This window comes from Aotus nancymaae, unplaced genomic scaffold (genome assembly GCF_030222135.1).
Source record: "Aotus nancymaae isolate 86718 unplaced genomic scaffold, 86718_ANA_hifiasm-v0.15.2.pri h1tg000040l, whole genome shotgun sequence".
NCBI classification, from domain to species: domain Eukaryota; kingdom Metazoa; phylum Chordata; class Mammalia; order Primates; family Aotidae; genus Aotus; species Aotus nancymaae.
In genome coordinates this window covers 13485237-13510069 of record NW_026988454.1, presented here as the reverse complement: position 1 = coordinate 13510069, position 24833 = coordinate 13485237, and the positions used below count along the sequence as shown (strand labels likewise).

The 24833-nt window shown below is 44.2% G+C and overlaps 1 protein-coding gene across 3 annotated transcripts in view; it reads right to left on the bottom strand.

Moving 5' to 3' along the window:
- The window catches only part of CNKSR3 (CNKSR family member 3), a 108398-nt gene extending 83832 nt beyond the window's left edge, over positions 1–24566 (bottom strand). The window contains exon 1 of one of the 3 annotated variants that reach the window (XM_064360532.1): positions 24442–24566. In XM_064360532.1, coding sequence (XP_064216602.1) covers positions 24442–24493 — 52 coding nt within the window. In that variant the 5' untranslated portion in view covers positions 24494–24566. Of the gene's footprint in view, positions 1–15918; positions 15931–23318; positions 23616–24441 lie in introns of those variants that run through there. The other 2 variants (XM_064360534.1, XM_064360536.1) reach the window with 2 other exon arrangements.
- Between the last annotated feature and the right edge of the window lie 267 nt (positions 24567–24833).

Sequence of the window (24833 nt, the reverse complement as noted above, 5' to 3'; positions counted from 1 at the left end):
TGGGCTCAAGCAATTCTCCTGCCTCAGGCTCCCAAAGTGTTAGGATTACAGGTATGAGCCACTGTGCCCAGCCTTCTCCTCTTTTCTTTTCTTTTTTTTTTGAGACGGAGTCTCGCTCTGTCGTCAGGCTGGAGTGCAGTGGCACGATCTCGGCTCACTGCAACCTCCTCCTCCTAGGTTCAAGCAATTCTTCTGCCTCAGCCTCCCAACTAGCTGGGACTACAGGCACACCGCCACACCCGGCCAGTTTTCATATTTTTAGTTTCAACACCATTTCACATTAACACACTGCACAAAAGACATGGGATCCAGTTTTCTCTTTACCATTTATCTCACTGATACTAATTATAAAAGGCAGAGTATCTTTGTTTGATTTGAGATTGAAACTATCCTGTTGGGAGATGTGAACTTTTTTTTCCAAGATATGCCCGAGTTCTATGCAACAAAAATAGCAGCTAGTGTTTTATTAAGCCCTTAAAATATGGCTGATATGATAAATGCCTCACTCACATTATCTCCTTTAGCCTGAAAGTTTAGTAACCGCATGATTCCAAATTTAAAGTTGAGCTAGTTGACTAAACAATGTAGGTAAATTGGCCAAAGTCAGGCAACCATGACGGGGAGTAAGGATCCAAACTCAGCAGTTCCTGCACAGGCTGGGCTCTCCAGTATTGTATCACCCTGCAGCAGCCACAATGTTTCAGAATGAGGAATAGCCCACCCACAAACACACTGATTTATCCAGCCCCAGCAGAGACAGGAAGAGACTATGAATGAATGGATACACGAACACATTTTCTCTCCAGGCAAAATCCCTAAAAGTAAAACAATTACTCTCTATTGCAGGCAATTACCTACAGGCATGCCCTTCCACCTTCACCCAAAACAGACACACTGAAGCCAAAGCCATGGTTTTTATAGGCTGATTCCAACTCCGTTGGACAGACTTCTGGATTTTACCTTTTTCCCTGTCAAATATTAACCAAAGATCTTTATTGTCAGGGCCACAATTTGAGTAAACAGATGCCATCCTTGACCATCTCAAGGACAAATGTTAACACTACTATCACTTGGCTTTGAGATAAAAAAAAAAAAATCATTTTTAAAAGAGATAAAGGGCACTTGCTCACACCTGTAATCCCAGCGCTTTGGGAGGTGGAGGTGGGCGGATCACAAGGTTAGGAGTTTGAGAACAGTAGACCAGTCAGGCTAACACAGTGAAACCCTGTCTCTACTAAAAATAGAAAAAATTAGCTGGGTGTGATGGCACACGCCTGTAATCCCAGCCACTTGGGAGGCTGGGGCAGGAGAATCCTGTGAATCCAGGAGGCAGAGGTTGCAGTGAGCCGAGATCACACCATTGCACTCCAGCTCAGGTTTCAGTGCAAAACTCCATCTCAAAACAAAATAAATAAAAGAGAGAAAAAGGATGTTAACTACATGAAACAAAAAACAAACCAAACAAGTCTAATCTTTGCATTTTATCCACAGTATGCCACTTTCACCATAACTTGGGATCTGTAAAGCACAAACAAAACCAGCAATAAAAACGTAAGATCTAAACTGTGTAATCTGCTTTTGTAAGAAAACTAAGGTAGTCTTATAATGTTTTCACAATGTTATAGTTACATAATTACCACCAAAGGTGATAATTACCAACCTTAACCCACAAAATTGGTGTGAGATCTTTTGATGACAATTAAGTCATTATAACAGATTGATTCCACATCATTTACCGCTCCCAGGAAGCCTACCACAGTTGCATTTAACAAGGCAGATTCCGCTTAGGTTTCTTCCTGAATTCCTAAGGTTGCTTGTGGACATGTGTACTTTTTTATTTCTTTGTTATTAGTTACCCTTAGGAAATGTTCTTTTCTCCTTGATTCATTAGACCATGATTTTAGGATTTTAGGATGAAATTTCTACAGCACGACTGAAACATTACCTATCAAGTTAAAGTTCATTTTTAAATATGAAAATATGAAAAAGATACTAATACGTACACATCTTAATGAAATATTTTTTCAATACTCTTTCTAGGAATGGAATTTTTAAAAGACAAAAGGGGAAATAAGACACCCTCAGGATGTGAAAACAAGACCACTGATACCAAAAAATTGTTACAAAACAGAATTTCAAATTGCTAAAATATACAGATGAGGATGCTAAATTCAAAGTTAAAATACAGCTATCCATGTCCTCCAAGAGCTCATATATTCAGAAATCATGACTGGGGGCTGGTGACAGGAGCAGAAAAATTGGGGCTGTTTTTTAAAAAGGTAACTATTAAAAACTTAAAATATACCTTGTTAAATTACTTTCAAATCACATTCCACTGAATTCTAACTTTGGACTGTTGAAAATGGAAGTTTTCCCAGACCTGAGTGTGCCTTTAACCCCGGGAATGATGGGACAATCTCAACCACACTAACAATCTGGAAAACACCACAAAGGGGAGGGTGGGCAGCCACACCCATCAGAGGTAGGTGGGGTCTTGCAGGTTTTGGTTTGTTTTTTTTAATCCTGCCTAATCAATTCCCACTCATTTCAAGTATTGTGTTCTTACAGGGTTCAGGAACACAGAAATACATACCCACATGGCTGCTTCTGGATCTGGTACAACAAATGTATGAGTCACCTGGGCCTGCGTCTGAGACGCTCACTGTATGTATTTTCAAGATTTCGGTGTGAAGTCACTCTATTGCTGCTGGTCGCGGTGACTCACGCCTGTAATTCCAGCACTTTGGGAGGCCAAAGTGGGTGGGTCATTTGAGGTCAGGAATTTGACACCAGCCTGGGTAACATGGTGAAATCCCAACTCAACTAAAAATACAAAAATCAGCCTGGTGTGGTGGTTCACACCTGCAGTCCCAGTTACTTAGGAGGCTGAGGCAGGAGAATCACTTGAACCTGGGAGGTGGAGGTTGCAGTGAGCCGAGATCCCACCACTGTCGTCCAGCCTGAGTAACAGAGCAAAAGTCCATCTCAAAAAAAAAAAAAAAAAAAAAAAAAAGTCACTCTATTGTATATCAGCATATGGGTATAAATACTAGGTATAGTGAAATCAGAGGGAGGGCAGTGCTGTGTTGGAAATACTGGACTATATTGTTTATCTTACATGTACCCTTCTTTAGGGACATGGGGTGGTGGAATCCTAGCCCTTAGATAATTGATATTTCTGACCACTTCCCGAGAAAAAATTCCAACAAATGCTATGCTTTGGCTGATCCCACTAGAGTAGGAAGTCTCCAAACATATAAAGACTGAATTATATACTGAGCTAGAAACAATTACTAATCGTTCATCAGCACCAGGCAGCAGATCACAGGTGATAACACAGAAAACACCCACAGCTCAAGGTGTGACCTCTGGGAAACATTCGCCTCCAAACTTCTGCAGTCCGGGCTCCTCCGCCTTCCCCTTCCCATCTCCCCTCCTCTCCATTCATCACCGCTCGCCTTTCCTCTCCCACTCCCTGTCAGCTCCAACTTCCATATTTTTTTTAGCTTAGGTCAATGAGTTAGTAGTTCCTTCTTTCTTTAATGAAGAGTTTTTCATGTTTTCTTATGCTTAAAGTCAGCTCAGTTTTATATTTCACATATCAAAGGAAACAAATATCCAGTAAGTCAAGTTCCTTTTTGCACAGAGCATTTAAGTGACATTTCCCCTGGAGATCCAGGAGCTTCCCCTACAGAAGGGTGACTGGGCCACTCCAGGTCTAAAACCCAGTTACTGCTACATCCCATTAAAGTGAGGACAGTGCTTGCCTGATAGAATTCTGAATCAAATCATAAGCCCTAAACATATATGAATATTTATATGTATGTAAGTATATACATTTACATGCATATACATATGTATTATGTATTATGCACGTGTATATGATATATACAATACTTGTATGTATATGGGCATTGTGTGTGTATATATGTGTACAATGTATCTAATATGTATAATGTATCTATTATGTGTGTACATACGCAATACAGATATACAAATACACACACTCAGTTCCTCCGCAAAGGAAGGCCATTAAAAGATCTTCATTCCCTCCTTGGATCCCACATGCTGGAGGCTTGGAGAGGGCCTTGGTGATCTAGCACCCCACTCCCAACTCTCCACCCTCATCTATTTCCATTCACCTCACAATAGATTTAGCACCATCGACTTCTTTCAGTGGCTGACAAACGTCAAAATGCCATGCTGTCTCTTGCCTCCCAGTTTTCTGCCAAGAACATTCTCCTGCCCTAGACCTAACTACCTCCTGCTCACCCTACAGGTCTCAATTTAAATGTCTCTTCCTCCAGGAAGCCCTCTCTTGCGGCGCCCGTGTGAGATACTCCTCCTCTGTGCTTCTATGATGCCCTGCAGCCTAAATGCCTGTTGATTTGTCTATATTCCACTTAACTGAAGGTGCCAAACAAACAGGGCCCCTGTCTTATTTACTGCACCTAGAAAAGAACTTGACAAATGGTAGGTACGCAATAAACAGTTGGTGAATTCTATTTCAAGTTGACTGATTTATCTCCAGTTGCACCAGTTTCCCTGCTAACAAATGCCTTCCACCTAGGGTCTGTAACAGACATGACATATATATGATTTCGTGGCATTCTGAATGTTTCAGATAAATCCTTGAAAGATACAAGGTAAATCATTAGTAATAGGGAATTCTTCCACGGTTTTGGATCTGTCTATAACAAATCTTTTCTACTTACATGGATAAGTTATAGAATAACCCCAAACTCAGAGAGAGAGCTATTTACTCTCATTTCCCGATCTTCATTTCTAAAACAATGTGAAAACAAGATGAAGCGATAATTTCTGCTGAATAACTCTTCTCTGTAGAAGCCACCAGTACATGGTCATTCACTAACTGAGTGGCATTGTTAGTATTAAAATAAGGGGTTGCATAATCTACAGTATCCTGTTACCCAGTTCAGGGAGGTCATAACATGTCCCCATTTATCAGATATCTAGTTACCAAACAGTGATCTATTCCAAAAGTTGATTACAGATTTTAAAGGAATGAAAATAAAACGCATTCAGCACGAATGTCATCCTGAGAATACAAAGAGCTGTGTGCATTCAGGGAGGTGCTTCACAATCGGGTGGCTTCTTAGGGCATCGATTCCTCTCCTCCTGTTTGTTCTTGAATTTATTCATCAGATGTGTGTCCCACCAACCCACCAAAACCACCCTCTCAAGTTCACCAACCTGCGCACAGCTAACTAAATACAATAGTCAATTCTCAATCATCCTCTCACTGACCTCACAGCAGTATTCACCCCAGTTGATCACTACCTCGTTCTGGGAACACCTCCTTCACTCGCCCCTGGTCACCACCTTCTCCTAGTCCTCTTCCTATTTACTAGCACTGCAGTCCTTGCTGGTTGCTCATCTCTCGGATTTCTGAAGGCTGCAATGCCCTAGATTCCTTTGCTTGTCTCCCTATTCTCACTCACTTGGTGATATCATCCAGTCTCAAAGATTTAATACCATCTGTCCCCAATGGCCAGCAAATTTCTCCCCAGCATCAACCTTTCCAGTTAATCCAGACACATATATCCCACCGTCTCCCTCACTTGGTGGGCTAACGGGCACTGTAAAATTAAAAGCCAGATCTTGCCAGCACTTTGGGAAGCTGAAGCACGCAGATCACTTGACAAGGTCAAGAGTCCGAGACCAGCCTGGCCAACATGGTGAAACCCTATCTCTACTAAAAATAAAAAAAAATTAGCCTGTCATGGTGGTGTATGCCTATAATCCCAGCTACTAGGGTGGCTGAGGCAGGAGAATCGCTTGAACCCAGGAGGTGGAGGCTGCAGTGAGCAGAGATCATGCCACCACACTCCAGCCTGGGTGACAGAGTGAGACTCTGTCTCAAGAAAAAAAAAACAAAAAAACAGATCTTTCCTTAACTTGCTTCTTCCACCTCTCAGGAGATGGCAACTCTCCTTCCAATTCCTTGGATCAAACGCTTCAAGGGTGTCCTCTCATACCCATATCCAACCCCTCAGTAAATCCTACTGGCCTTTCAGAATACCCAGAACCTGGCCACCTCTCAATCTCTTTCATGTGACTATTCCCATGGCATCTGAACTAGTTCCCTGATCCCACCCTTGCACAGTCACCATTATCATTTTTAAATGTAAATCTGATACCATTTTCTGGCTCAAAATTCCCCAATAGCTCCCCGAAACAATGACTGTAAACTGAAGGTCAGGTCTCTAGGGCTCCACACCCTTGGCTTCCCCTTTCGTTGGTCACAATGCCTGGGGAACACTGGCTGCTCATCCTTCGGCATGCCAGGCTCTCCCTGTCTCAGAACATGTGCCCTCGCCGTTCCCTCTGTCAGGAACATTCTTCCCCCTGTTAGCCACATTGCTCTATGAAATATTTCCTGGTCACCCTAGTTAAAACAGCATCCCCAGTCCTTCAAATCCACCTGTGGCCTTTCCCCACTGGCACCTATCACATCCACATCCTATGCATTTTACAATCATCTTTTTACCCCTCCAGAGTATCAGCTCTGAGAAGATAGGAACTGCTGTCTGTTTCGTTCACTGCCACATCCTCAGCTCTCAGAACAGTGCATGGCACACAGCAGGCATTCAATAGATGTGTTTAATGAATGCACAGTGAATAGCAACTTTCTCCAGCCTTAGTGGAAGTGCCAATTAACTGGGCACTTTAGTTAACAGGCAGTGGGTGAGGGAAGTTGGAGTTAGCTTGTATTTGTCCATTCTCACATTGTTATAAAACAAACCACCTGAGACTGGGTAATTTATAAAGAAAAGAAGTTTAGTTGACTCACAGTTCTGCAGGCTGTACAAGAGGCCTGGCTGGGAGACCTCAGGAAACTGACAATCATGTCAGAAGGGAAAGGGGAAGCGGGCACACGTGGCAGCAGGATGGAGAGAGCGCCAAGGGAAAAGTGCTATACTCTTTCAATCAAGCAGATCTCGTGAGAACTCACTCACTATCATGAGAACACCTAAAATCTGCCCCTATGATCCAATCACCTCCCATCAGGTCCCTCATCCAACACTAAGGATCACAATTCAAGATGATATTTGAGTGGGGACAAGAGCCAAACCATATCACAGCCCCCAATGTGTTCCTGTGACACTGAACTCCACCAAAAGCTCCATTTCCAGAGCTAGCCAGAATTAATAAGACAAGTGGCATCATTTCAGAATACCAGGTAAATGAGTATATCAGTTTGTTCTCACACTGCTATGATGACATACCCAAGACTGGGTAATTTATAAAGGAAAGAGGCTTAATTGACTTACAGTTCCACATGGCTGGGGAGGCCTCAGGAAACTTACAATCATGGTGGAAGGGGAAGCAAACATGTCCTTCTTCGCATTATGTCAGGAAGGAGAAGAATGAGAACGAGTGAAGGGGGAAGCCCCTTATAAAACCATCAGATCTTATGAGAACTGACTCACTATCATGAGAATAGCATGGGGGAAACCACCCCCGCGATTCAATAATCTCCCACCAGGTCCCACCCATGACATGTGGGGATTATAGGAACTACAATTCAAGATGAGATTTTGTTGGGGACACAGCAAAACGATATCAATGGGGTTTGTTTTAATTTTAAAATCAGACACGAGAAATTAGCAAGTTTTAATAGAAATGTTAAGGAAACAGCACGGGAAAAGAGAAATATAAGAAAAATAATCTATCATTTTATAGCTAATCCTATTAAGTAAAGGATTTATTAACCTCACCTAAGAGAAGGCATAGAAGAAATCACCTCTGCTTCTAAGGGCTTGTTGGACCAATGATGAATAAGAAAACAGGCCACCCTTCCACCCTCTTCCATCCTCTTCCTTTAGCACCAAACCCTGAGGAGCCCTACATACCCCTGTGCCTCCCCTGTCAGTATTCTATTCACCCTCTTGCCTTGGCAACCCTGAGGAGGCACAAATCCCAGGGAAGCAGCTCACCCACCCAAACACCAACTGCAGCCAGTTATGTTAACCAAAACTGCTTATCTCACCAAGCACTGGACAAGACTTCAGGGATTATGCAAGGATGCACTGTGCATTGATCAGCACTGATTTTAGATCTCCATTGACATGCTGTCCTGTAGGTCTCTAATTCTCTGATTTTATTTTGTAGTCTATGACTTAGGATGCACTGTACAGAAATAATTCTGGGTGCCATATTCATGTATATTGCATCACTTCACACTCAAGCTTGAGGACCTGAATTTCAACTAACATTACCCTATTCTAACACATTTCATGTGCCAGGCCGCATGATATTTGCACCTCATTAAAACATGACACAATTAGAATGCTGTAATAGGAGAGGGCACTGTGTTTCCTTAAATGTCTGAATCATGGACGTATCCTTGTTGGTATCAAGGAAGATGTATTATCTACAAACTAGAACAGCTTTTGAGATTGGTATCTGTAAATTGTGCTCACTATTAAACCCACATAGCAGCTCCTACCCAGAATTCAACCCCCCCCCTTTTTTTTTTTTTTTTGAGATAGGGACATGCTCTGTCACCCAAGCTGGAGTTCAGAGGTGTGATCACAGCTCACTGTAGCCTCAAACTCCTAGGCTCAATCCTCCTGTCTCAACCTCTCAAGTAGCTGGGACTACAGGTGTGCACAACTACACCAATTCATTTTTTATTTTATTTTATTTTTTTTAATAGAGACGGGGACTCATTATGTTGCCCAGGCTGGTCTTCAACTTCTGGCCTCAAGCCATCCTCCTGCCTCAGCCTCTCAAAGTGCTGGGATTACAGTCATGAGTCACTGTGCCCAGCCTCAACACATTTCTAATGATATGGCCACACTAAGTCACTGAGGCACAAAACCTGGACTTTAAAAGTTCTCCCTCTCAGCACTCCCATGTGCATTCAGACCCTGCCAGGACTCACAGAGGACTCCTGAGTGGCACCTCTCTCTGAACCCTTCCCCACCTTTCAGTTCCAAGGCCTCTGCTTGAGTTCAGCCCCTTTCAACTCTCACCAGGAGACAGGCCCGACAGCTACCTCCTCCGCCCACCCCATTGTCATGTTCTGTCATCGAGACATCACCTTTCAAGCCTCTGTATTATTTCTCTATTATCTAGTGAATTAAGAACAAACTCCCTAAAAGTCAGTGGCTCACAAAGTGTGATTCGCAGACCACCGAGACTGGGTAATTTATAAAGGAAAGAGGTTTAATTGATTCAAAGTTCCTTATGGCTGGAAGGCCTCAGGAAACTTACAATCATGGCGGAAGGGGAAGCAAACATGACCTTCTTCACATTATGTCAGGAAGGAGAAGAATGAGAAGCAAGTGAAGGGGGAAGACTTACCTGGCCACCTGCTAGATGTGTAGCCCTCACTATACATGATGTTACCAGAATTTCTAGGAGTTAAAGCCGAGAACTGTTTCATTGACTAGTGACTTTGATGTCCACTAACAGCTAAGCACCAACACCTGAAATATTGCATTCAAAACACCTGGCTAGACACATCTGGCTATGATGGACTAACATGTATCAACCCAACCCAGACAAAACTAAAAAAGAAATAAAGACGAGCTGGCTGTTTGAAGGTAATAGAGAACAGCTAAGGCAGCCAGGAGTTGAGGGGTCACAACCCTGGAAGGACATGAAAGTAGATCCAACCTTCTCTCCCACATTTCCCTTTAAGGCTTTTCTGATTCCACAGCAGCCTGGAGGAGAGGCCAGGCGGGGAGCAGCCAGGGCTCTGAGTACAGGAGAAATACCATCTAATTGCCTTAATAGGAACAAACAAGAGAATCAAGACAGCTTTCATTCTGTCATCTATAGATAACCAATATGTGCATTTTGATGTATTTCCTTCCAGTCTTTTTAAATACACAGTCATATAATCTCAGAATTTTAACATACGAAAGCATTAGAACCTAAAAACATTAAGTGACTACCCAAAGGTTAAATAGTCCCCATTAAATGTATTTTTAAATCCACCTTGCCCCATTTACAAGAACCCAATCAAAAAATATTAAAAAGAGAAAAGAAGTAGATACACTATTTTCTAGAATTTTTGAGTGGTAAGATTACAGGTTAAAAATAAGTGGATCAACTTGATTCATAATGCTAATGATGTAAATGTTTTTTCCTCATCCTCAAAACCTTTTACCAGACCAAACTTACATTGGTACCTACCGAAGAGCCTCCAGGGGAGAGGGCAGGCTCTGGAATCAAATGCCTCTTGATTCAAATACTATTTGCTGTCTACACAAGCTCAGACACATCAGGGTTTGATTTCCTTAAGTATAAAGTATCAAGTAAGCGTTGTGTGAAGGCTAAATGAGATAATGCATGAGAAGCCCTAGCAAGAGCCTGACCCTTAAAGAATCAAGATAAAGGCCGGGCATGGTGGCTCACACTTGTAATCCCAGCATTTTGGGAGGCCGAGGCAGGTGGATCACCTAAGGTCTGTATCTGAGACCAGCCTGGGCAAGCTGGTGAAACTTCATCTCTACTAAAAATACAAAAAAAAAAAAAAAAAAAAAAAAAAAAATTAGCTGGGTGTGGTGTGCACCTGTAATCTCAGCTACTTGAGAAGCTGAGGCAGGAGAATCACTTGAACCTGGGAGGCAGAGGTTGTAGTAAGCTGATTATCAAGCCACTGCGCTCCAGCCTGGGTGACAGAGTGAGACTCTGTCTCAAAAAAAAAAAAAAAAAAAAAGAATCGCCATAGGCTGAGCATGGCGGCTCATACCTGTAATCCCAGCATTTTGGGAGGCTGAGGCAGGAGGATCCTTTGAGATCAGGAATTTGAAACCAGCCTGGGAAACATAGTGAGACTTTGTTTCTACAAAGTTCAAAAAAATTAGCCAGGTGTGGTGATGCATGCCTGTAGCCCCTGCTACTTAGGAGGCTGAGGCAGGAGGATCTCTTGAGCCCTAGAAGTCAAAGCTGCAGTGAATCCTGATCATGCCACTGCACTCCAGCCTTAGTGACAGAGGGAGACCCTGTCTCAAAAACAAAGAGAGAGAGGAGAGAGGGAGAGAGAGAATTGCTATACATGTCCTCTGCTCACTGCTGCTTCCCTACTAAACTGCCAGGTTCCTGGACACGGGTTTCATTTACACCTAACTCACCTGCCTGTCCCTAGCATAAGGCAAAATAATTGGTTCAAAAAAGGAAATCTGTACTTTTTTGGTTTTAGCTTTTAGAAAGGCAGTTCATGGTTTAAATAAAAACCTAATGAAGGTTTAACAAAGTGTCATCTACAATAAATATGTATGGTATGACCAGGCATGGTGGCTCACCCCTGTAATCCCAGCACTTTGGGAGGCTGAGGCAGGCGGCTTACCTGAGGTCGGGAATTCGAGACCAGCCTTACCAACACGAAGAAACCCTGTCTCTACTAAAAATACAAAATTAGCCAGGCGTGGTGGCGCATGCCTGTAATCCCAGCTACTTGGGAGGCTAAGGCAGAAGAATTGCTTGAACCCGGGAGGCGGAGGTTGCAGTGAGCCAAGAGATTGCGCCATTGCATTCCAGCCTGGGCAACAAGAGGGAAACTCTGTCTCAAAGTTTACATATGAGCTGACATATATATATATATGGTATGTTTATCTGTATGGTATTTCTGTATGGTATGTTTATCTGTATACATGTGTACATACTCTTATGTATTCATATAGTCTGTATACTTACAGTGCAAACTGAAAGGATACAATATTCTCTAATGTTTAAGAAGTTTTGTAAATAGTGCTTTGGGGTGAAGACTATTCTGGATTAAGTGCTGAAGCTAGTGTGTTTCTTGTTTGTTTCATTTCCTGATGCAGAGCACCATGAAGACGGAAAGAACCTTGAGTCAACAGATGACTAATTTACACAGGACCCCTAACCAGCACTGAGATTGGGGACACACTCCCTATTTTAGGTGATATGTGAAAACTTTCTGTGCAAACACAAATAGCTCCTGTCAGAGGCCACTATTATACAGCCACTATGTGTAGGCAAACTCAATCAAGAGAAGCCAAATTTCTGTTTTCACCCTGAAGAGTAACTATTCAGTGGCTTGCTGGGTACATCAGCGCGTGAGTATTTCTGGCAAAATAATACCTTCATGGAATTACATGTTGCAATTTTAGGAATAATGGAATTAGGTAAAGAGGACAAACAAATTATACATTTAAAAAGGTTTACTAAATAGCTGATGAATTACTATGTAGCCAATTTTATTCATATCTTATGGGTATAGGTCTCACTGGACAATTAACACCTGACTATGGCTGTCCACAGAGGAAATTGCAAACTGGTCCACAGATATGTTTTGTTTGGTCTATGACAAAAAAAGCTATAGACAAGTTTGTGAACACTGGGAAATGCCAAATAGAAACACAGATTTACAGCTTCATTTGACAAGAACAAAAAAATTACAAAAATCAGGAGCTCTGGAAACTTTACATCTACAATCAGCAGAAATCAGACAACACACGTCTTTGGGTTTGCCGCAGTCTCCACCACTCCCTACTGTCACACGCCCCCACACTGCAGCTTCTGACGTTGCCTCCTGGCCCCTGTAGGCATCCGTGTTTGCAATTCTTGTTACAAGTCTCAGTGCCATTCCTGGTCTTTGGTGTTCACTTCTGTAGTGTCTTTTTTATTCTGGACTCTCATGGGTTTTGCCAAAAGTACAGGTTCAAATTCAATCTACACTGATTCAATGTTCACGATGTCTACCTACTAAAACAAAAGGGCTTTCGCTTTGAAGTGCAACATGTTTGTAACTCAGTATTTCTCTTTCCTGATTTTTCTTTCCCTCACTTCTCATTTCCATGCTTTGTTCAAAGCCAAAACCTGAGTGCTAAGTGAGGAAGCATAACTATCTTCTCAAAATGGAGTTGGTGGGGGAGGTGTTACATTCTGCTCCCCAATTCGAGTCAGGTCTGGAAATTTCACAGGAAAACTGAACAGGTCCCTTCAGACCCATGAAATATGCCCCTCCTGTGTGTTCCTGAGCTGAGCCATCAGAGGGACACAACAGAAGGACGCTCTGGGCCTGGGGTTTAGCAGGTGGCTAAGAGCCCACGGGGATACCAGAAAGGTATCCTTTCCTGCCTCTTTTGCAGAAAGGACACTTCCCTGCCTTTTCAGCAGAAAGGACACTTCCCTGCCTCTTCTGCAAAAAGGACACTTCCCTGCCTCTTCTGCAGAAAGGATACTTCCCTGCTTCTTCTGCAGAAAGGACACTTACAAGCCAAGGTGCATTACTCATCCACTTAAATATGTCACCTTTGTCCTTACTGGGGACATTGTCTTTCTTAATCAGTTATTTTGTATTAGCAAAAAACTGTCAACAGACATTATGAGGAAGAGTCTGGCTTATATCACCTATTTCCATATGGTCCACATGAGTGGTGTAGACCACTGGTTCTCCAATTTTGGCCTACACAAGAATTCCCTAAGGAGTCTGTTAGCTTCCTGGATCCCACCCCCAGAGTTTCCGATTCCACAGGTCTGGGGTGGGGCACCAGGAATTTACATGTCTGTGTTCCCAGGTGAGGCTGATATTGAAGAAGTGAGTTCAAGAACAATGGTGACAAGATGTTGAGAATCCCCAAGAAGCTTCGGAAAGGGTCTCTTGAAAAGCTCAGTTTGAAAATTTCACAAGTCGGGTACAAGCGTCTTATATTTATAGGTACTCGTTAAGTTTCTCTATTCCATGGCGCCAATCTCTGGTGGGTTTTTTGATTGAGGGGGTTCTTTTGGTAGAGATGGGGTCTCACTACGTTGCCCAAGTTGATATCGAACTCTTGGGCTCAAGCCATCCTCCTGCCTCAGCCTCCTAAAGTGCTGGGATTATAGGTGTGAGCCACTACGCCCGGCCTGTCCATCTCTGTTTGGATCCAAGTAAGAATGAAGAATTTCTCCAGCTCCAGGAACATTTCTGTTTTAATCGGCTTTATATAAAATTCTTCAAATAGGCCTAGGGGTGCTTAGAATCAAACCAGTTCAAACCATATATCTCTAGGCATCTTACTAGCAAAGAGTATTTATGTTTTTTTAAATACTTTTTACTAGCAATTTTAGGCTTTAGTGTACAGAGTCATTTCCTAAATGCCACCCACAGTTGTGTCATCTGCTCATGGTTAGTTTAAGACTCCAGTTGGAATCCCTGTTAAGATGGTGCTGACAACATTAACAGGTGTTACATGAAGTCTGATCCACCCTACATGTTAAGCTAGTTTTCCTCTATTTCAAAGATCATATTCCAACTAGTACTTCGACTTGATTCTCCTGAAGACACTGTAATATAAAATTACTGCAAGAACATGCAGAATTGCTCAATTTAATGCATATGTAAGTAAATTAGAAACACGCACAGATACACACACACATCCACTCCCAAACCCAAAGCCCTGAATTTCCCCTCTCCGCAAATCTCTGAAAATAGGAAATAGAATGCTTCCTTTCACTAAAAGGTTTTCCTCAGGAAAGCATGATTCAGATTATCATAATCACCACCTTTTCTGATAGAAAGCACATAGGGATTTTCCTCTGATGGAGCTGACAGACTGTCTCCTTTCAGCAGGGCTCACAGCCAGGTGTGTATAAGGGGCGAAGGCTTCCAGGTTATTCTAATATCAGCCTCCCCTCCTTCAACTCCCTCTCCCACTCCCTCCCCGCTATGGAGAAGTGATATATTATGTGTTTAAAACTATCTCCAACTCTTGTTGAAAATTTCTCAAAATATCTATTCAACCAAAAGTATGGTAGCTACAGTTTCTAAAGCAAAAATTAGGATAGTCTGTCAGTAGAGCAAAATATTTTAAGTCAGGCAGACCAGTTTCTTTACTCAAATACTTTAAAAGTTATCACATAGAAAGCTTTCTAATTTCTTTCTACATCTTACTGATTCACATTCTAAGGAACAGCTTTGCTTTAATAAACACAACCACGTTTGCCCTTCTGATCCCAGGTTTAAAAATGTTCAATCAGCCATTTGATGTCAAAGAAAACAAAGTAGGCTAAGTCCAGTTTCACAAAAACCCTATTCATCGATGAATAAACAGCTTCAGAAACTAGCTCCAGCAAAATGTGCCAGAAAACAACAATGATGTGGGCAAGACGGAAAGACAGGGGGCGCTCTCTCTTCTAAATGACCAGCATACATGGACAGAGGGGAACCAAGGTGAGAGGAGAGCACCCATCTACCTTAGCCCTGGCAGGAGGGGAAAGAATGAACACACATCCCAATTTCAAATCTAATGTTTAAACTACTGAGGTTGGAAGCTGTCAGTGACCCAACTGTAACTATAACTTGGCTCACAAAGGCTGGAACCACCAACACCTGAATCCCAGACACCATCGCCTCCAGAAAATTGCAATGCCTTCCAGCTGGATTTCCTGAATTCATTTCTGCCCAAAAGGCCAGACTGATCTTTAAACACACAAATCAAATACTGTCACTCTCTGCTTTCCATCACAACTATTAAAAAAATTGCACATGCCTGACCACAACTTGCAAGACCCTACGTGATCTGGCCTCTGTGAGTCTCTCTCACCTGCTCTTCATCCACCACCCCCACCCTTGCTCTCGTGACCCCACCACAACTTCCTTTTCTCAAACTCTCCAAGCCCATTCGTGCCTCAGGGTCTTTGCATGAGTGATTCCCTCTCCTACAATGCTCTTCTCCCTAATATTCTGACGGCTGGTTCCTTCCTACCATTGATGCCTAAATGTCACCTCCGAAAGGCTTCCCTGACGACGTCATCCACAGGAGTCCCCAACCCAGTCCCTCTCCTTCACTTCTCTGCTTTATTTTCTGATTTCTGCTTATCAGCAGAAATTTTCTTATTCATCTGTTTTGTGGTTGGTGGTGGCACTTGTCACCCACGCATCTACCACATTAAAGCAGGGACCACCTGGATTCCCAGCACTCAGAACAATACCTAGAACAGAGAAGGTCCCCCTCAGAAGAGGCAGAAAGCATCCAAGGAAACAGTGAGAAGGTGGAAGATGGACTTGATCTAACTCACCACTTGTGTAACAACAAAAAGGCGAATGGAATTGTCATAAATTATTAGTAAGCACATGAAGGGTGACAGCCCCAACAATACTAAATATTTAAATAAAAATACCCCGATTACACCAGCAGTTAACTTAAGCTTTTTATTGATCATGAATAGTAAGTGGGTGAACACGTATGCCATACGTTATGCAAAGGGCTTTTCCTGTATTTCCTCTTTTATTCGATACATATGCCATGTTATGTAAATAAGCTTTCCCTATATTTCTATTCTTTTCTTTTTTTTTTTTTTTTTTTTGAGTTGGAGTTTCGCTCTTGTCACCCAGGCTGGAGTGCAGTGGCACTATCTCAGCTCACTGCAACCTCTGCATCCTGGGTTCAAGCGATTCTCCTGCCTCAGCCTCCCAAGTAGCTGGGATTATAGGTGGCCACCACCATGCCGGGCTAATCTTTGTATTTTTAGTAGAGACGAGGTTTCACCATGTTGGCCAGGCTGGTCTCGAACTCCTGACCACAGGTGATCCACCCACCTCTGCCTCCCAAAGTCCTGGGATTACAGGCATGAGCCACCACGCCCGGTCTCCCACACTTGTTGGTTAGGAAGGAACTAGAAGGTGCCACCTGGCTAGAGGAGGAACCCGGGACTGCACAGGACCACAGAAAAAAAGCTTGTGAAGCCGAGTCCCAGCTCCTCACCTCTGGACCTTGGACAACTCTCCATGCTGCTCATCTGTAGCAGAAACTGCCTTCCTATGCATCTCCAGGCTTTAGAAGAGTCAAATGAGAACACATGCAGAAGTGCCCTGCAGAGCTCAGGAAAATAACATTTGATTTTTTCACTTAAAGCCTACATAATGGGTAAGCCATCAACGAAACGCCAGAAATAGCATAAATGAGAGGAAAGAAGGGAAGCAAGGCAAGAACACGCAGGTCTGGGAGCTAGAAGACAACAGGCTGGGTCAAAAAAGAGGCGGTGACACAGGCTTGGTGACACAGACGAGACAGTCCTTCTCGGTTCATCACGATAAGGAGAATGCATGCAGGAGCTGTCGCTGGTCAATCTCTGTGGACAAAGGATGGAGACACCCCAGCCTCAGCACAACACATGTATTCAAATTTTGACAACTGCCATAGTTATTTGTTCCTGAGATGACATTCGATGTCATTTCCCATCAACGATAAAATCTCCACCAAAAGTCAACTAAGTGTGGCAAACCCCATGTGGTCGCCAACTCTAGGACGGTATGACTAGCCAAAAACCCATCTCATCCTCCTAGGCCCTACTGAGGACCCTGAGAACAAACTTCCAGCACAGGGGCCACTGACCAGCCCACAGTTCCCTCCTTACTATTTATGTTAAAGATTTTTTTAAAACAGGGGATGGTCTGGGCATAGTGACTCCCACCTGTAATTCCAACACTTTGGGAGACTGAGGTGGTAGGATCACTTCAGACCAGGAGTTCCAGACCAGCCTGGGCAACACCGCAAGACCCAGCTCTACAAAGATTTTTTTTTTTTAATTAGCCAGGTGTGGTGGCATATGCCTGTAGTCCCAGCTACTTGGGAGGATGACAGGATGATTACTCAAGCCTCAAGCCCTGGAGTTTGAGGCTACAATGAGCTGTGATAATGCCACTGCATTCTAGCCTAGGCAACAGAGCAAGACCCTGCCCCTTATTATTTTTTTTTAAAAAGGCTGTTATGAGAACTCTTCAAGGAATAAGAAGAAATCTCAAGGGAAATGTCTCATTTAGTTTGCTAAGAATTGCCTGATGCTGTTGCTAGGTGGTACTTGTAAACATAAGCATACACTGTAAGACTGGTTTTCTTGCTCTAATTAGTGGCCAAGTCAAGCATCCTCAAATTAAGTGTCATCATTCCAGAATGTACATAAAATAGCTGGAGTACACATCAGATCAGATAACCCAACACTACAGTAGCAGGACTCCAGCAAAGTTTGAAAACACGCTTGCAGCTATGTCCTAGAACGGTGCTTCTCTAACTGTGATGGGTGCATGAATCGCCAGGGGATCTTGTTAAAAATGCAGATTCTGACTCAGCAGGCCCAAGCTTCTGCCATCTCTAACAAGCTCACAGGTGATGCTGAAGTTTCTGGTCACAGGCCAGGTGCCAGAAAAGGGTCAACAGTTGACAGCAAAAACCATCCTAATGCCATGCTCAGTGCAAGCCCAGGTACTTTTTCAAAGTGAGGAAATATGGTTCAAACTGATTTACCCAAGGAAAGTGTATGGTATTTGCAAGAGGCGTTTATCACTCAGCTAATCAAGAACCTTCCTGATCAGCTGCAAGTTCTGCCCCAGATCCTTTGACCAGTTGGCAAACGGTGGGAGAAATCTCTTTGGCACTGACAGGTGCCCCCGGATGGTAAGAATCCCCCTTATGAAAAACTTGACTGCTCAGAGAGAACACTTTGCGTCCTGGAGCTACAGTAAACAGGAAGAGAGGAAGCAATAAAAACAAAGAGTAGAAATTTATGGAGAGTTTAGCTAAGATCACAGTCGGCCAGGCATGGTGGCTCACGCCTGTAATCCCAGCACTTTGGGAGGCCAAGGTGGGCAGATCACAAGGTCAGGAGTTCAAGACCAGCCTGGCCAACATGGTGAAACCCCATCTCTACTAAAAATACAAAAAAAATTAGCTGGGCGTGGTGGCGGGTGCCTGTAATCCCAGCTACTCCGGAGGCTGAGGCAGGAGACTCGCTTGAACCTGGGAGACAGAGGTTGCAGTGAGCCAAGATTGCACCACTGCTCTCCAGCCCAGGCAACAGTGTAAGACTCTGTCTCAAAAAAAAAAAAAAAATCAGTCACACAGTCAGAGGAAGAACTGGTACAAGTAATCAAAGTGACAAAGTGATGGAGTATAGGAGGGCCACAAAGAGACCACTACTTATAATTAGGGGACCCTGAGCACATTCTCTCTCTCTGCTTCAGTTCCATTACTATGGACTGGAAATTACACATACAACTCACTGGGTTTTCTAAGAATTAACTGAAAGAGGCTGGACAGGTGCAGTGCCTCACATTTGTAATCCCAGCAATCTGGGAGGTCGAGGTGGAAGGATCACTGAGCTCAGGACAAGATCAGCCGGGGCAACAGAGTGAGACCCCTTCTCTATATAAATACGAAGATAATTTTTATAATGAGGGAGCCTAAATAAAGCACTTATTTAGCATCTGCCAAGATAATAAAGGCATCGATCAATGTTTTTCTATTATTAAGAGAATTTTTTTTTCTTTGAGATGGAGTTTGGTTCTTGTTGCCCAGGCTGGAGTGCAATGGTGCAGTCTCAGCTCACTGCAACCTCCACCTCCCAGGTTCAAGTGATTCTCCTGCTTCAGCCTCCTGAGTAGCTGGGACTACAGGCTACACACCCAGCTAATTTTTTTTTTTTTTTTTTTCAGTAGAGATGGAGTTTCACCATGTTGGCCAGGCTGGTCTCTAACTCCTGACCTCAGGTGATCCACCTGTCTTGGCCTCCCAAAGTTTTGGGATTACAGGCCATGAGCCACTGCACCCAGTCTATTAAGGGAATTTTTTCACTGGAGTGCAGGAAAGAGAACGGAACCAAGGCGAGGGTGAAATGAAGAGTTTTTCTGAACTCTGGCCAGATGACAGACCTACAGCTGCTAAAAGAAAAAGGTCTCCCTTTTCCAGGGACCACAGAGGCTAAAAGAAAAGTCATAACCTAAACTGGAATCAAGATAACAAAAAGAACTGCCTCTGTCTGGACGGCAGCAGGAAGGGCTTAACAGTGCAAGGTAGTACATTGCAGTTGACCTAAGATGTATCAGATCTCCATAGTTAACTTGGAAATTCCAGCCTTTCCATGACCAAATAGTGAAGCACCTTAAGACTGCTGACGCATCATAAACAAATAGACACGACAGGGAAAGAGCAGGGCCTGTGGCTTAGACCTTCGGCAAGAAAGCCCCCTTTTCTCTGGGTTGGTGATGGGGACTGCTACCTACACTAGCAGCACCAGAAGCTGGCCAGAGAGACTTCTGTTCTGGGACCAAAGCTGGGTTTTATAGACATGCTCACTCAACTACACATGTACTGAGAGCCTGCCCACTCCAGGCTGATCCACGGCCAAGGCCAGGGCAGTTCTGCTGGGACAAGCAGTCCCACTTCCTCCTAGTCGAAGACACTCCCCAGTGGCTTTAAAGCAGAACACAACTAGTGGTAGCTGCATTCAGCAATGAAACTTCCCATAGTTAAATCAAGCTTAGAGAGAAGGGCCTCATATATGTTCAGAGTTTGACCTACGAAGATTTAACAGGCATGAAGATATAACACTATTTCTAAAACATGGCTAGATATAAGTAGGGAATGAGGCACATGTCTACTCTGAGAACTGAGCTATGAAAATCAGTGCATGTAAATTCCTGCGGGGCAGACGCTATTGCCTGCCTACCAGTATCTATTCTCCCTTTTTTCCTTTCTGACCAAACTCCAAGTTTTTCTTAGGGCCACAGTGTACCAAACTTAAAAAACAAAGAAAGGAAAAAAGCAAAAGAGGAAGAAAGAAAAGGGAGAAGATGAAGAGGAAGAGGAGGAGGAGGAGGAAGAGGAGGAAGAAAGAGAAGAACAGGAAGGAGAAGGAGGAGGAGGAAGAGGAGAGAGAAGAAACAACAGAAGGGGGAAAAAAAGAAAGAAATTACAGGAACCAGCCTCCCCTGCTGCATGAGGTGCCCATGCGATATTTCTGGCACCTGAGATGTAAGCCAGGTCCCTTGATAGTTTCTCAAAGAACTCTTTAAAGGGGAAGACTTGGCTGCTATCAGTCTCCGTCTTCGACAAGTCTCCCTTCTGCCTGGAATAGGAACACAATCATGAGGGAGCCACCACCTTGCACAGAAGCACTCAGCATGGAAATGAACACCACGTGCCAGGCCGCACCATATGCCATGCACTATGAATGGCCGAACAAGATGGCAGTGCCATGGAACTCCCTGATTTGGTTAATCCACTGAGTTTTCTGTTATGTGCAGCTAACCTACATGTTGTAAAAGATCATTTGCCTTGCAAAGACCTCTACTGAATTGACTGGCAAGGCACCATGAGCTAGGAAGTAATTTGATTTACAAATAACTTTCTGACACGAACTAAAGATATAGAATAACACAGACACATACTGGATGAGTCTCCTCCACTAACAAATGATATTCAGACCGAATCCTGAAGATATATTCATAAATGTAAAGATTCTCGGTGTGGTCTAGGTGTGGCCTTGGGAAGAAATTCCTGAGAAAATGGAGCAGAGTGAAGCCAAACCACCTGCTCTGCTGGGTGACATTGGTCAATCTCTCTTGTGACTCAGTTTCCTGAACTGCAAAATGAAAATAACAGTTCCTACCTCAAAGGTAGGTTGTGCCTATTAAATGAGCTGATATTTGTATAATGCTTAGACATATGCCTGACACACTGCTTAATTACTGAGGATCTACTAACACTATGGCAAAATTGGTGACAGTGTAGCCAAACATTAATAATAAAAGCCAGACAGATTCATTCATTCTGCAGACAACAACTTCTTTCCTAAGGCATGCATCTGTCAAATAATAAGGACGTGAGATCCAGCTGTAGACTGTGGCCAAGTTCAGACAGTTTTAAATCTAAGGACTTCTATGGTTCTCATCATCACCCTACCCAGATTCATGCAATACCAAGAGTAGCAAAGTCTACATGAAGAGCTGCTTATCAGTAGCATGTATTTATAAAATAAAGGTTGGGTAAAGAGATTAGCAAAGAGCACTAAAAATAGTTCTATAAGCAAACAAGCTTTTGTAAGTCGATAGTTCATTAAAAAGTCAATACTTGAGCATCATTATTAGGAGAAATAGTCAAGAAACGTATCATGAAACTTGGAAGAATTCGGCCTCTTACCATCTTAGCCATCTTTTTGTTTTCCTAAAAAAGGTAAAAGAACCAAGTTAGCCATACACTTGCTGCTTTTATCTCTTTTAGATTTGAACACTGAAAGTATCCAGGACTTTCTACTAGGCTGTACTTCAGGGTCCAAAAGGGCACAAGCATTTTGTATAACGTAGCCAAGTGCCAGTCACAGGTATGTAACCTAGTAAGTATCGAAGGTATTGAGTCAGTCATAGAAGTTCTTTCAGGTCAGGAGAAAACTTTTCCTAGATGAATGTAATCTCAACTAACTCATAACGTCAAGGCAACTGGATACCAAAAACACATTTTATAATCTACTCTCCCTTTTAAATACTCAACAAATACAACAGGATGTGAATTTACACTTCTCCTTTTCCAATCCCAAGAGGAACAACAACAACAACAAAGACGAAAATCTTGAAAGTGTGAAGATCTCACTCCATAATCTTCCTGTGTGCCTGTTACCATTTTTCTGGTTGTACATTATCAACTGGGCTGGCAGAGGCTCAGAAAAGCCAGCGTGATAAGACGTAACCCTTTCTTTCCTCTCCAGCAGAACTGTCCAATGGAAACATAATGGAAACCACAAAACGTGAGTCATATGTAATTTTAGATTTTCTAGGAGTCATATTTAAGAAGGCAAAAATAAACAGGTGAAGTTTGTTTTATCATATATTTTATTTAACCTAATATATCAAAATAGTATCATGTCCACATGTAATAAACATAAAAAGTATTAATAAGATATTTGATGTTCTTTTTTTTCATACCAAGTTTTCAAATGCCATGTGTATTTTAGATTTACAGCACATTGCAATTCTAACCAGTCACATTTCAAGGGCTGGAGAGCCACAAGTGGTACTGGTTACTAAGTTGGACACAATCCTCTTGAAGTCAACAGTAACTGAAATTTACAGTGTCTCAAGTTGCCTCCATGAGGGACAAACCGATGAAATAGATCATCAGCTCAGTTTCAGCAAGTTGCCAGCCTAGAAAATTTGGTAGTATCTTGAATGGAGGAACACACCTCATTTCAAACTAGTGTGAGCGTGGATGGCTTTTAAGCCAATGCTTTCTACCAAGTACTGGCAATGACACTTACTCTTTACCCAGGAAAACCTAGTCACCAATGCAAAAGCATGTGTTGTTTTTAGCTTCATTTTATATAGAAGTCCAAGAAATTCTGCTCACTTGACAAACCCGTTCTCAAGCAGTTCTCCCAGAGGAGCAGGAAACGGTCAGACATACCCACTGACACACCCCACACAACTCGACATCCTATTCCACGTGGTCTATGTGTCAGTCACAGGCATGAGAAATGAGATGTAGCGGTGATCAGTTTTCATTATGCTGCAGCCATGGATGGGACAATCTGAAAGATGACCTGGTCTTACCAGTATTACCTACCTCAAAGGCTTACTGTGATGACCAAGGACAATAACAGAGAGAGAGCTCTTAGCAAACTGTAAAGCGCTATACAATTCTACTTAATACTGAGAAAGAACACCATTCCTCACCTGGAAGAACAGATAGAAAAACAAATAGTAACTTGAAACAGAGATGTTATTGGGGGTGGGGGGAAACCATGAAAATATACTGACTGTTCTTGGTGGATTTTGTTCTCTTGAAAGTGTACAGAAAAAGGTTGAGTAGGCTCTAGTACCTTTCCCTCGAAATCGTGGGAGACACTGAAAAGTAAGCGAGACAGCTGGGAGGACAAGCTTCTACCCCCTGCTCGACTGCCCATTCCTCCCACCCCCACCAGCCCCACTGACCTCCTCATCCCAAATATTGTGTAAATCAAGACAGTGGTTCCAAACAATTAGATTTCTCCTTCCCAGTGCTTACATGCGGCCTGAAAATGCAGCGCCACCGGGGATACTGGCGCCTCCCGGAGCAAGAGTCACCGCCTCCCGGGGAGTCCTAGCTCGAGGTTTCTCTCGGGCGCAAATGCCACGGGGCTGGCTCTTGCGCGGCCCTCTCGCCTTCTCCAGCAAAAACAGTCTCGGCGAACCGCCGGCGTCTCCCTCTACCTGTCCGACCGCCTTCGGAGGCTCTGGGCAGGTGGCATGTACGACGGCCGGCGGGAGTCACCCACACAAAGGCGCCTTGTGCCTCTGCGCTCGGGCCCCCGGGCCCCTGGGTCCCCGGGTCCCCGGGCACCGCACCCGGGCCGGGCAGGGAGAGCGCCAAGTCCCGAGATCGGCGCCCCGAGCGCCAAGTCCCGAGATCGGCATCCCCAGCCCTCAACCTCCATAGTAAGGCCACCCCTACTTCCTGGTTTAAAGATGGGGCTCCCTCGGGCTTGCCACAATCCGCACCACCTAAAGGAACAGCTCGGAGCAGGTACGCGAGATCGGGGCGCACAGGCCACTCGGCAGAAGTTTGCATTGTCACCGCGCTGCTCCCTCACCGCTTCTCGCCGGCAGGAACGGCAGAGCACCCCCTTCCCCAGCTCCCCGCCCGCCCCATCCCCGAGGCTGGAGAACCCCGGACCCCCCGCACCCCCCTTCGCCCAAGGCCCGCGCACCTCTAGTCCAGTCCACCACTTGTTTGGGGCTCCACTTGGTCACGGGTTCCATGGTAAACGGCTTCGCCCCTCGCTGGGCTGGAGAGTCGGAGGTAAAGTGCCGCTGCCCGAGCTCCGGTGCCCCTTCCCGGCAGCGCGCGCCCGCGGCTGGTCCCCTGCGCCCGAGCGACTCCGTCAAGGCTGCATGGCCGCGGTCAGCGGGTCGTCCCAGCGCGGCTCCGCCAGGGGAGCGCGGCCCTCTACTCCCAGCTGCCACCGTCCAGCAGCAGCTCCTCCTTCCCCCGCCGCCGCCGGGATCCCGGGCACAGCTGCCGCTCCTGGGCGACGGCAGCTGCAGGCACGCCGGGCTGCGACCCCAGATCCCCGGTCTCTGCTCGGCTCGGGCGCCTCCG